The sequence below is a fragment of the Papilio machaon genome, chromosome 11, assembly GCF_912999745.1.
Source record: "Papilio machaon chromosome 11, ilPapMach1.1, whole genome shotgun sequence".
NCBI lineage: Eukaryota > Metazoa > Arthropoda > Insecta > Lepidoptera > Papilionidae > Papilio > Papilio machaon.
Window position 1 is genome coordinate 8,648,162 of NC_059996.1, and position 13,160 is coordinate 8,661,321.

Here is a 13,160-nt window from a genome sequence, read left to right on the forward strand (position 1 = left end):
AGTTATTTAAAAAAAACGGGACCCATCTGCAAGCACTTCCTTTCGATTAAAATAATTTTTATCAAAATCGGACCACCAGGGGCGGAGATTCGCAGTAACACACATAAAAAAAATACAGTCGAATTGATAACCTCCTTCTTTTTGAAGTCGGCTAATAAAATGGGATGCGGCTTAAAGTGGTGGACCTAACTGTAATCCGACAAATATATATTTGGCCGGGTGAGAGTTGCGCTGCTATCGCGGTTAGTTCTATCAGAGAATGTGGCATAGGAAATAACATATGGCATAAATAGTACGACAAGGATATACAATCTTTGAACGTCACCAAAGAGGTATAAGAACCAATACCAGTACCACATCACCACTTAACATCAAGTGGGTTCGAGGTCAAACGCTAGTTTAAAGTTTATTTCCGTTGCTACCCACACCACCTCCTTATTTTTGTTGTATGACCCAATTTTGAATAAAAAATAAAACGAAAAAGGTATGTAAAATCCCTTGTAATGAGACCGCGTGATTTTTCGTTTTGTAAAAGTATTAATTATATACAAAATCAGTTACAGGTTACAGGGAAAACGAGCCTATCATAAAGATTTGCGAGATGTGCTCACTAGCGCCACCCTGTCTACGTAAATAAATGTCACAAGACCCTCTATGTTCTATAGCCCTTCTGTCATTTTTCTCTTTTATACCATTTTCTATGTCTAAGTCAGAAAAAAAAAATTTTTTTGCAGAACTAGTCGCGATAACAGCGACTCTCTCACCAGTTCAAATATCCTATAGTTGTTTGATACAGAATTAATTGATCGTAATTTCTACAGATATGATAGATAACTGCTGACAGTACTAACCCCAACAGCAGCGCCTCTCTCAACGGGCCAGATAAGCACTATAAGCGGTGGATCAAGGTATTTTATTGTTTTAACAAAGTAAAATGCAGTACAAGTGCTTGTTTTAATAGGTAGCATATTGTTTATTTTTTCAAAGAATTTACTTGTTAATTATTGGTATTCTGTAAGCTCTATAAAAATTGAGTTCTAGAAAACTGTACAAAACGGAACATTTTCTTATAACATCTGTGGTGCAAAAACTTCGTTTTGAGTTTTCCTATCAATAACCGCTGGTTGCTGTGTTTTGCTATTTGATTTTTACAATAATTAATATCTATTTCGTAACCAATATAATGCTCTGCATATCATAATTTATAAGTAACGATTTTCTCCAAAACCAATTTATTGTATTTCAGTGGTAAGTTTCCAGTTTCTTTTTGTAACTTTAAATGTTAGGAACATTACAGGTGGTACTCCATAAACCATTTATGCCAATCGATTCGTTAAACAACGCTTAATACTTTAACATATTGATGTTACTAAATCAAAGCTGTTTTACATCCTTTCTCTTGTTTTCCAAAATCTGCCACATTGATTTTTTATTTCAGGTTATTATCGTTATCGACCTGTCAAGGAGACATTTTTCGTCAAACTGTTTCCACAATTTTGCAAAATAGGAGACGAAAACCCTTTTAAGTTTTCAAATTTTATATCGAATCTGCCACCAATTGTAAGTACATCATGTTTTGCTGCTTATTTTAATTATTTATTAAAACACTTTAATTTTAAACAAATATAATGTGATTAGTAATCACTGTAGATATGTTGAACATTTTTGATCAGCATTGCATTCAGTATGTGAGTCAGGGCAAGGGTGTAATGACAAAGCCATGGATGGACTTAGGTGGTGGCATTGCATACACTTAGAATCCTTTCATGTTATTTGTTGTAACATGAGCGCAATGTCTCAAGTCATCTGATTATTGCATTAGGATACATAATATTATATTCTTGGTGTCAACAAGCATTGAAGATGTGTGCTGCTTAAGCCTTGCTCCAAACACTGTAACAAACCTGATATGATGCCAAGGCCACATGTGATGTAATTGGTGGTGGCAGGGTGGCGGAGCGATGCCTCGGTGCAGCAAGCGCTCGCGCAGCGGCGCGCCTACAGCGCCCGGCGATCTGCTGCCCGGAGCCACCGCACTTGATGAACACCACCACCACAAGCGCTCGCGCAACACCAGGTGTTTGCTCCATTACACATCATTATGTATATAAATATAGATCTACATTATCGTTTATCAAAGAGCTTTATGGCAGGTTTTCTAATAGCTATACATGATTTACTGATTAATTTGTCTTTACCTTGCTTGGTTAGGGAAAAACTTTTTAAAACAAAAATAAAAGGAGCAATCATGCCCAGTATACACTAAACTAAAATTATACAGTCTCATTGTTCTGCAGGTGAATTGTGACATTGTATTTTTAGTTGAAAGTAGAATGTCAAGGTTTGTTTTGTTCATTTCAGTTCAAGAAGACATTCCAAAGCAGAAGAATCCAGCTTTAGTGTGAAGAAATGTTTAGCATGGTTCAAGGAATATACAACAGCAACGGAGCCAGATGTTTTAGGTAAATGGGTGTAGTCATCCCCCCACTCGCACATGTTTCAACTAGGTTATAGTCTGTTTACAGTGCTTCACTCACTAAATTAGTATATGTTTTAAGATTATCAAGTAACATATTATAGCTAGTGTTGCATTTCTTCCAACAATGTGAGTGCAATCAGAGCAGGGGCATAAAGAAGCAAACATAGATTACCATAGTAAGGGTTGTGTGACTGCGGCAGGGCCCGAGGGCATGGAGAAGTTCTGCGAGGACCTTGGTGTGGAGCCGGAGAATGTCGTCATGTTGGTCATCGCATACAAAATGGGCGCCAAACAAATGGGTTACTTCACTCAAGAGGAATGGTTAAAGGGTAAAGTGTTCCTCATATTATTACACAGAAGACACTGTTTGTTTTACCAAGTAATATAGTTAGTGCGGCAGAAAGTCAGGGCATCTTTATATAACCCACTGCTTGTATTTGTTATCATGCAACAAATAGTTTTCCATTACACATTCCTAATATTGTCAAAATGTGCACTCCATTATACTTATGTGTGTTGTACAAAATCTGTCATGTTGTGTGTACACTTGTGATGTACTTGTGATGTGTAGCTGTGTGTGTGCGTGCCGAGTAACTGTACACATTGTCTAACATAAGTTGATACTTTTGACAAGTTACAATAGGGATTCTCTGTGATACTCTTTTCGTCTGAAATTGATAGTTCCATAATTGTGTTTAATTGATTATAATACAAGAAAACAGTTCCTTCCTATTATTGGTTTGTTTTTCTAATTATAAACATTTAACAAGTTTAAGAAAAAATTTGTTGCGTGAAAGTTTACTTTGCTCTGAAACACGTTAATAAAATATGGTTCTAAGTTGATTCACAAACATGTAGTGGTCTGCCATTAGTAAAGATCTATGTGGTTGTTCGTGTTGCAGGTCTGACGGAACTCCAGTGTGACACGGTACACAAACTGCAAAACAAATTAGATTACTTACGGAACACACTCAATGACCCATACATATTTAAGGCTATTTATAGATATTCATACGACTTTGCCAGGGTAAGTAAATCCTCAAATTTTTCATAGATTTTATACTTCCTTTAATTAGGCAAATAGTATTATATTAGTGATCGATCTAGTCCGCTCCATTGACTGCCTGGAACCAATACGTCTTCACCGGTTTTGAAAAGTGAGATATTTACGGATTCTTCCCGAACCATCCGGGGGCTTAACGATTTTTATATCAAATATTAGTCATTACAAGTGCAGGTCGATCGTCTATTTGACCTCGGGTGATTACATCGTAATTTATTCTGGTCAGTTTTAAGCATACGAGTGTCGGTGATGAGTAGAGGTCGTGGTCGTGCGCAGGACAAGGAGCAGCGGTCGCTGGAGACGGGCACCGCGCGCGCGCTGCTGGGCGTGCTGCTGCCGCGCTGGCCGCTGCGTGCGCCGCTCGCCGCCTTCCTGCAGCGCGAGCCGCGCTACCGCGTCCTCAACCGCGACCAGTGGTGCAACATCCTCGAGTTCAGTCGCACCGTCGGCCTCGACCTCGCCGCCTACGACCCCGACGGCGCCTGTCAGTACCCGCCTGTCGGCACCGACCTCCGCCCCCCGCCGCACCCCCCTCACTGTCTGTCTGTGTCGCAGGGCCCGTGCTGCTCGACGAGTTCGTGGAGTGGCTGCGAGCAGAGCGCGCCGCCGCACCGCCCGCCGCCCCGCCCGCCGCGCCGCCCGCCAGCTGAGACCCCCCGCCCCCCGCCATCCGCCGCCCCCCGCCACCCCCACCACCCGCCGGCACAGGTACACTCACCAGATTCCACATTCATATACATTGCCATACGCGTCTTCATCCACTTGATAGATAATTCACGAGGATGAAGACGCGGATGATATCATTTTTCTTTAATTAGCAAATACTGGACAAATATTCTTCTACTAATTGTAACATTCTGCTCGTTAACAACAGATCTCAGATCTTGAGATACATCAAGATCATATCTCCAGGTACGGACGTGAGCTAATATGTAATGTCTTTTTGATTTAGTATTTATCTGATGTAGGTAACGTTTGTGTTTCAGCCGCGGCTCGCATCGCGCCCCCTGTCTTTACACATAGAGTGGGGGTGGGGGGTGGGGGAGCAACTCGCCCAGTTGCCGGACCCGGGCCGGTGGGAACCTCGCCCTCTCTTAACTGAATAATCCATTAGTCATATATATATCTGTAACGATTACATTTATTATGAGATATGAAGGAAGATTAATTATTAAAATAAATATCAAAATAAAATGGTGCAGACTGCATGTCGACATTGTGGCTGACTGTGAGTGCTGACGTCGCTCATATCTTAGCACTAGCTTTTAGCTTATTTGGAATGGTTATATTCCTTTGTGAAAATGTGGTCGGGCACCCGGCGTCGGGCGGCGGGCGGCGGGAGGCGGGCACCCGGCGGCGGGCGGCGGGAGGCGGGCACCCGGCGGCGGGAGGCGGGCACCCGGCGGCGGGCGGCGGGCACCCGGCGGCGGGCGGCGGGAGGTGGGCACCCGGCGGCGGGCGGCGGGCACCCGGCGGCGGGCGGCGGGAGGCGGGCACCCGGCGGCGGGCGGCGGGAGGCGGGCACCGGGCGGCGGGAGGCGGGCGGCGGGAGGCGGGAGGCGGGCGGCGGGCGCCGGCGGCCGCACTGTCCCTGTGTCAAGCTAAAACTATACTTGCTAAGTGTCGCTTCCATTGAATACGAGAGAGGAGAGAGATGTGTGCGGCTGCGGCTGCGCTGCGCTGCGGCTGCGGCGGGCCGCGCACCGCACGCTCGACGTCTACTTCAGATAACTATCCAAACTGTAGGTTTAGGCCAATGTATCGAATGTCATTCAAAAAAAAACCTCAATAAATGTTATGAAAACGGTAATCACGTTTCTCTCGCTACAAATATATACCTTCTCCAATTATTTATTTACGTTCTACGTCACTGCGAGCGCTAATGTTGCTAAATATGACTTGAAATTTCAATTTATATTGTACTAGCTTCTAAATGCGACCACGTCCGCGCGGAATTAGAAAAAAAAATCTAAATTAGTAACCTACGTTGTCTTCTAGACTGTGTTCTACATCTGTACCAAATTTTATCGAGCTTCTGCTGATATCTTCTAAGAAATATCAATCCATTCAATCATTCATCATCTGCTAACCTCTAATTTTCTCGAAACAAGAGAATTAGGTCTTGCACCACTTTCAAAATAAACGGGCCATACAATACTAGCTGACGCCCGCGACTCTGTTCGTGCGTTAAAGGTAGACAACGCATCTAAGTGCAGATGCGTTGACGGATGACTTATTTCGCCATTTCGGCGAATTTAGGTGGCCGCTTGCTCGTTTGTAGTACTAAAAAAAATATCGATCTGAAAAAGGCCACACTAAGTATTGTGTATTGAAACGCCCGATTGTGGAGCAGAGTTTTATTAGAGCGGCTACTTGCAGTAGCGGTCGGCCTTGAGGCGCGCGCGGCGGTCCAGCAGCGGCTACTTGCAGTAGCGGTCGGCCTTCAGGCGCGCGCGGCGGTCCAGCAGCGGCTACTTGCAGTAGCGGTCGGCCTTGAGGCGCGCGCGGCGGTCCAGCAGCGGCTACTTGCAGTAGCGGTCGGCCTTGAGGCGCGCGCGGCGGTCCAGCAGCGGCTACTTGCAGTAGCGGTCGGCCTTGAGGCGCGCGCGGCGGTCCAGCAGCGGCTACTTGCAGTAGCGGTCGGCCTTGAGGCGCGCGCGGCGGTCCAGCAGCGGCTACTTGCAGTAGCGGTCGGCCTTGAGGCGCGCGCGGCGGTCCAGCAGCGGCTACTTGCAGTAGCGGTCGGCCTTGAGGCTCGCGCGGCGGTCCAGCAGCGGCTACTTGCAGTAGCGGTCGGCCTTGAGGCGCGCGCGGCGGTCCAGCAGCGGCTACTTGCAGTAGCGGTCGGCCTTGAGGCGCGCGCGGCGGTCCAGCAGCGGCTACTTGCAGTAGCGGTCGGCCTTGAGGCGCGCGCGGCGGTCCAGCAGCGGCTACTTGCAGTAGCGGTCGGCCTTGAGGCGCGCGCGGCGGTCCAGCAACGGCTACTTGCAGTAGCGGTCGGCCTTGAGGCGCGCGCGGCGGTCCAGCAGCGGCTACTTGCAGTAGCGGTCGGCCTTGAGGCGCGCGCGGCGGTCCAGCAGCGGCTACTTGCAGTAGCGGTCGGCCTTGAGGCGCGCGCGGCGGTCCAGCAGCGGCTACTTGCAGTAGCGGTCGGCCTTGAGGCGCGCGCGGCGGTCCAGCAGCGGCTACTTGCAGTAGCGGTCGGCCTTGAGGCGCGCGCGGCGGTCCAGCAGCGGCTACTTGCAGTAGCGGTCGGCCTTGAGGCGCGCGCGGCGGTCCAGCAGCGGCTACTTGCAGTAGCGGTCGGCCTTGAGGCGCGCGCGGCGGTCCAGCAGCGGCTACTTGCAGTAGCGGTCGGCCTTGAGGCGCGCGCGGCGGTCCAGCAGCGGCTACTTGCAGTAGCGGTCGGCCTTGAGGCGCGCGCGGCGGTCCAGCAGCGGCTACTTGCAGTAGCGGTCGGCCTTGAGGCGCGCGCGGCGGTCCAGCAGCGGCTACTTGCAGTAGCGGTCGGCCTTGAGGCGCGCGCGGCGGTCCAGCAGCGGCTACTTGCAGTAGCGGTCGGCCTTGAGGCGCGCGCGGCGGTCCAGCAGCGCCTCGTGCAGCGCGCCCCGAGCCCGCGCCGCCGCCAGCGAGCCCGCGCCCTCCTCCGACACACGCACCTTCTTGTCTTGAAACTTTTGATATTTTTTTCTGAAAACATCACGAGAGAACACTTGAGATGTGCGCACTCCGACCTGTTTGCATCCAATGTGAGAACGCTAGGGCGCGAGCGGAACCACCATATAATGGAGTGAATACAAACAGGGAAAAAAATCGGAATTATCAATGCCTATTTTCATTACTTACAATATCGACCGAGCTACTGATTGATCAGTTCTTTACCTTATTACCTGGTGACGTACCATGATTTTATTAAATAATAAATACATATAAATTTACTAATGTGACATCTCTTGTAATCTTTTTCATTCATATAAAGGGTTTGTAGAAGGCTAAGAGAGTACATTCATGAGAATTCCAAGAAAAGCTATGAATTTATTAACAAACTAGCTGTCACCCGCGACTCCGTCCGCGCGGAATTAAAAAAAAACTTATTAAGTAGCCTATGTGTTCTTCCAGACTATGCCATCTACATCTGTGCCAAATTTCATCAAGATCAGTTCAACCATTCCGGACATATCTTCAAACAAACATCCATCCATCCATCAATCCATCTGATTCATTAATCCTTACTAATATTATAAATGCGAAAGTAACTCTGTCTGTCTGTCTGTCTCGTTTTCACGCCAAAACTACTAAACCGATTTAAATGAAATTTTGTACACAGATAGTCTAGAGCCTGAGGATGGACATAGGCTACATTTTAACGCGAAAAAGGGGTTGTAAGGGGTTGAAAGTGGGGGTGAAAGTTTGTATGGTATCATCGTTATTTTTACAGATAGAAGCTTGAAACTTATTTTCAAGGCTGCTAATTTGATATAGATAAATACGAAATTAAATTTTTGTAAAAATTTTACCCCCAAGGGTGCTAAATAATAATAGGGGATGAAATTTTGTTTGGCAATATGTTCGGTTTTGGTGAATGTTTTGTTTTGATATGCTTTGCTGTAACCCTTACCAATATTTAGTCTAGAGCCTGAGTAAGGACAAAGGCTACATTTTAACACGAAAAAAAGGGTTGTAAGGGGTTGAAAGTGGGGGTGAAAGTTTATATGGAATTATCGTCATTTTTACCGTTAGAAGCTTGAAACTAATTTTTAAGGTTGCTAATATGATATAAATAAATATGAAATTGAATGTTTGAAAAAATGTTACCCTTAAGGGTGCTAAATAACGATAAGGGATGAAATTTTGTTTCGGAATATTTTAGATTTTAGTGAATGTTTTGTTTAATACGTTTTGCTGTCACCCTTACTAATATTCAGTCTTGAGCCTCAGAAAGAACATAGGCTACTTTTTAGCGCGAAAAAACGTTGTAAGGGGTTGAAAGTGGGGGTGGTAATTTGTATGGAAGTATCGTCATTTTTACAGTTAGAAGCTTGAAACTTCTTTCTAAGGCTGCTTATTTGATATAAATAAATATGACATTTAAAGTTTGCAATAATTTTACCTCAACGGTGCAATCATCCATACATCAATGAATAGTACGTCGGTTAAGTAAAATAATAAGCCAAAAAAAAAAAGCTACCCGAAAACAGTATTTCACGCGGACGAAGTCGCGGGCACAGCTAGTATTATATAAGTAAGAAGATAAGAGTAGCTTAATAAAAGATAACAAATATCTCAAATATCACAAAAAAAAACAATAACATGCAAATCAGGTACAAAAAAGTTCAAATTAAATTACAAATTGTAAATTCCGGGTGAATTTTACGGTACATTGAGGTCATCTAACAAGATTTTCATCCATAACTCAAAAAAAATCCTGTTTTGAGAGAACCAACAAAGGGAACAAAAAGAAATACTCAGATTAAAATCGCTTATTCGGAGGAAATGTTAATATGGTACCAACACGTAGTTGAGTTCGAGCGTGGTGAGGTCGCCTACGTCTGTGTCGTCTGCGTCGGCGGGGCGCGGGGCGGCGGCGCGCGGGCGGGCGGTGCGCACTGCGCAGTGTGCGCGCTCGTCGGCGCCGCTCAGCTGCGCCACCACCGCGTCCTCCGCCGCATCCACTGACACGAACTTGTTGAGTGCACTCAGGATTGCCGTCCGACCTGCGAACGATGCACCTTCACTGCTGGTGGCTGTTATGTAAGCCATTGCAGAGAGTGTTGTCACACAAAATAAACAAATTGGAAGCGTATCCCATGTCAGATTCCTTTATCATTTCCCTGTGATAGTATTAATGGATATTGAAAGGCAATTGGCAGGTAACTGTTGGGATATAAAGTTTAAAATTATTTGTCTGCATGGCATAGGATAAATGTTTACAATGTTTGATTTACAGATACTTTGTAGTCATTAGAACAGTACAAGTTTTGACTTTCTTATTATATCTCACCATCTTGGAACACAGGCTCCCACTGCTCCATGGGGCCCACGGCATCAGACCTGCCGACCACCATTCCGTCCTTGGTGACCCCGAGGTATTTGCCGTAGCCCGATTTTAGTGCGAACTTATTGTCTCCAGCGGGGAATGCAGTGAATATCTCTTCGGGTGATGGCCCATCACCCTCGTCATGCGGTGCCCCTATTGTAAATAAACCTGCAAGTACAAATTGTGTTGCATATCATAGGCCTGGGAGTAGACAGAAAGGTTGATGGTGTAAATTCAAACTAAAAATACAACCCAAAAAAATAGCAGACTTCACATATCAAAGAAAAAAACTGACGTATATAAAAGCAACAAACCATTATCTAGAGCAGAGACATAGGTGTTTCTGCCAAACTCAATGGCAACAGATCCCGTGATCTCTTCGGCTGCTGTCACTCTCCACCATCCGCCATGCTTGACACAGTCCTCGTCCACCTTTGCTTCATCTCCTTTGTCACCTCTCTTGTGCTTGCGTTTTTTTGCTCTGGGATGCAATTACATGAAGGCTTAAATCAATATGACAGTTTAATGATTTTGTGCGACGCAATTTAATAATTCGTGTACCAAATACATTACTTGAGATCAAAATGGCTTACTTAGGTTTGTCTCCCTTCAAAACCAACTTCCCTCTTTTAACAGCTGCATACTCATCTGTCATCGTTTTCTTTCAAATTGAAATGATGAAGTTAGCGTGAAGAAATTGAAGACACACAATACGAAACAATTATAAACCAAAAATCTGGCTCTCGGTAGACATTCTCGCATTGAATTTTAAAATAAAATACACAAATAAGTTCAAAATGATCAGTCAAAGGGGAGGCAATAATGTACAGCCACGATAATGCACGACCTGATAATGTACGGCCCAATAATTCATGTACAAACAATGGTTTGTTTGTACATGAATTATCAGGCCGTGCATTATCAGGGCGTACATTATTGGGGCGAGCATTATCGGCACGGGCCGATATTGTACAGCCAAATAATGTACGACCTGATAATTCGTGTCCCATAGAAAGTAGGTGTACACGAATTATTGGGTCGTACATTATTTGGCCGTACAATATCTTGCACGAACTGATAATGCACAGCCCAATAATGTACGGCCTGATAATTGGAAGCCAACATGGCGGCCACTCAGCTGTCAGAATCCTACTAGCCAATCAGGAGCGTTTAATTCTCTATGATTATGCTTCGTTTAGACTACTTTACTAGTTTAGTTGATGTTTTTGTATTGCGAAAAATTTCAAATCTCGCGCCCTTTTCGACGGTGAAAATTTAAAATAAATTAAATTAATTTAGTACATCATCCATAGGTTTTAAAAATTACTGGACAATAAATGTCCACATGATATTTGCATACTATTTTATTTTATTTAGTATTATTAATTTAGAAGCAATAACGGTGTATTTTTGAATGAATGAATTTTACAGTATGACATCCATAGTACTTCCTATTTTCTAAATTGATGATATGATTATGTATTTTGTATTCCCTTGTCTTTTTAATATGTTTCTAAAATCATATGTTTCTTGAAATAGAGTTCTCACTTTGGATATGCTCGAGTTTTTATGATTTTATTCAGCGATAATATGGAATTTTAATAGTGAGAGAAATTTCAAATTAGTCCAGTAGTTTTGTAGTCCTTATAAAGCAACCAAACAATTAATCAAATTTTTCTTATTTATAATATTGGTTACCAGTTAATTTTATAATACATTATTTTATTCTATATTTTGTAATATAGCGATTTTACATAACATTCAACTTATTAAAATGTTTTGATAAAGCAATTCAAATCAAGATAAGATTTAGATGATGATATTAATTTATTTTAGTTTCTATTGAGTGTATATTTATATTACAACTCCAGGAAAATCAATTACAATCAAAACAATACAATCTACATATTTCGTTTTCCCTAAATTGCAGGCGGCCGACGGTAAAAAGTTTCAGTCAAAATTTTAAGTAGAGAGAAGCCCGAAGAGGAGTTTTTTTTTTTTTTTGTTTGCGATGTTAATTTACCAAAATCATTTATATAAACAAACTTAAGTTGCTATTTGTAAGCTCAACTGTTGTTACAAGTTTACAATAATTTTCCTGACGTTTGGCGCCATAATTGTGAATAATTTTACCTGTTTTTCATAACTATATTTCTTGGTTATATAGAGGGGTGGGTTATATATCCTTGGGGACATTTTGGTAGAAACATAATTCAACACATCTACAGTTAATTCAAAAATTGACTGTCAACAAATTCCAGTTCAGTTCAATTTCAAATTTTTGTTGGATGCACACTTGCTATGAGAGCTCATTAAGATGAGTCATATAAAAAAGTGTTAAAATGGGCTAACTCTACTCAGCTAAGCTTTTTGTAAAATCAATAACTTTAGCCTCCAAAAAAATTAACCAGTTTATATTCATACAATGGGTAAGGATTAATCTTAACATTTGTAAACGCGTGAGCATTCGTGGTAGGACGCGTTACGTTCAATTGTATGTTTGCCTTAATTTTTGGAAAAAATAATTTGAAATGCGTTTTCAGATATGTACTAACATTTTTTCAAGCCCCCATACCCATTATAGCAAATAACCCCACAGAGCAGTTTACTAAATTATCAATTCACCGGTTGGCTCTAGCCATCGCGTAAAATGATATGATGGGAGGACTTTGTAACAGGATGGCCAAGAGTAACAGCTTTCTGTGACAGTTATTTTGTCGTTACTAAGCTTTCTAAAGGCAGGGGCATGTGGGGTTCGACCCACTAAAACCCCCTCGGTGGCCAGACTCGAGTGCAAAACAAGAAGGTTCCGGGATCTCCAAGAAACGCACCGGAACGTAATGAGTAATAAAAAGAGAGGTTATTTTCAATCTTTTATTGCTTTATTCAATAAATAACATTTTACAGAACAGGATTCCATATGTAGATCCTGGGAAACAAAGTAAAAAATTAACCCATACTTTAAATTTTTTAATAAAGTATTGTGATTTATACAATACAACCTAATAGAGAAAACTTTACAAATCAAAGGTTAATATATAAAACATATGTATGATAACAAAAAACTATATCAAAGAAACATTTACATAGTGATAATGAAAACAATTATCTCCTTACTACATTAACAGTTTATTCATATGCAGTTATAGAATATGATTTTATTTTTTTTGAATATTTTTTTATTGGGAAAGTTGTTAGTTATCGGTACTTGTACTAACTTTGACGTCAAAAACTAATTACATGTTTTCCAATTTTTTTTTTTTATGAGAATATTTTAAACATACTATGTGCCTCGGGGGAAACAGTTATGTGGGAGTCTCTCCCGGAAGGGAAGCATACCCACTAAACCACCTCTAGTTCCTCCTACGCATGGTAGTGGAGATACCCTGATTAGGGATTGCAATCCGGCGTCATTTTCAGTCCGGCCGGATACGACCGGATTCCCATCAATCCGGCCGGATCCGACCGGATCCGACCGAATTGATTAAATCAAGATGGTTTTCGCTTTTTAGTACAAAATAAGTAAGTTAATCAAGTGTCACTGCACTTATATGTAGGTAGTTTATTAAAAATAAATCACA

General features: G+C 42.8%; 3 protein-coding genes across 3 annotated transcripts; 2 read left to right on the forward strand and 1 right to left on the reverse strand.

The window, feature by feature from the left end:
• The first annotated feature begins 1,408 nt into the window (after window positions 1–1,408).
• Window positions 1,409–4,192, forward strand: LOC106709673 (DCN1-like protein 5). The gene is made up of 7 exons (XM_045680115.1): window positions 1,409–1,560; window positions 1,950–2,077; window positions 2,362–2,462; window positions 2,680–2,808; window positions 3,382–3,506; window positions 3,819–4,026; window positions 4,098–4,192. Exons 2-7 carry the CDS (start codon window positions 1,962–1,964, stop codon window positions 4,190–4,192), a joined length of 774 nt encoding a protein of 257 aa, XP_045536071.1. The 5' UTR covers window positions 1,409–1,560; window positions 1,950–1,961.
• A 1,004-nt stretch (window positions 4,193–5,196) lies between these two features.
• Window positions 5,197–7,046, forward strand: LOC123721416. Its single transcript, XM_045680116.1, has 3 exons — window positions 5,197–5,258; window positions 5,896–6,981; window positions 7,028–7,046. The coding sequence occupies exons 1-3, from the start codon at window positions 5,197–5,199 to the stop codon at window positions 7,044–7,046; spliced, it is 1,167 nt and encodes a 388-aa protein (XP_045536072.1).
• Window positions 7,010–10,384, reverse strand: LOC106709742 (protein FRG1 homolog). The gene is made up of 5 exons (XM_014501600.2): window positions 10,173–10,384; window positions 9,894–10,060; window positions 9,544–9,747; window positions 9,055–9,256; window positions 7,010–7,232 (listed from the first exon to the last, which is right to left on the reverse strand). Exons 1-5 carry the CDS (start codon window positions 10,232–10,234, stop codon window positions 7,085–7,087), a joined length of 783 nt encoding a protein of 260 aa, XP_014357086.1. The 5' UTR covers window positions 10,235–10,384; the 3' UTR covers window positions 7,010–7,084.
• Between the last annotated feature and the right edge of the window lie 2,776 nt (window positions 10,385–13,160).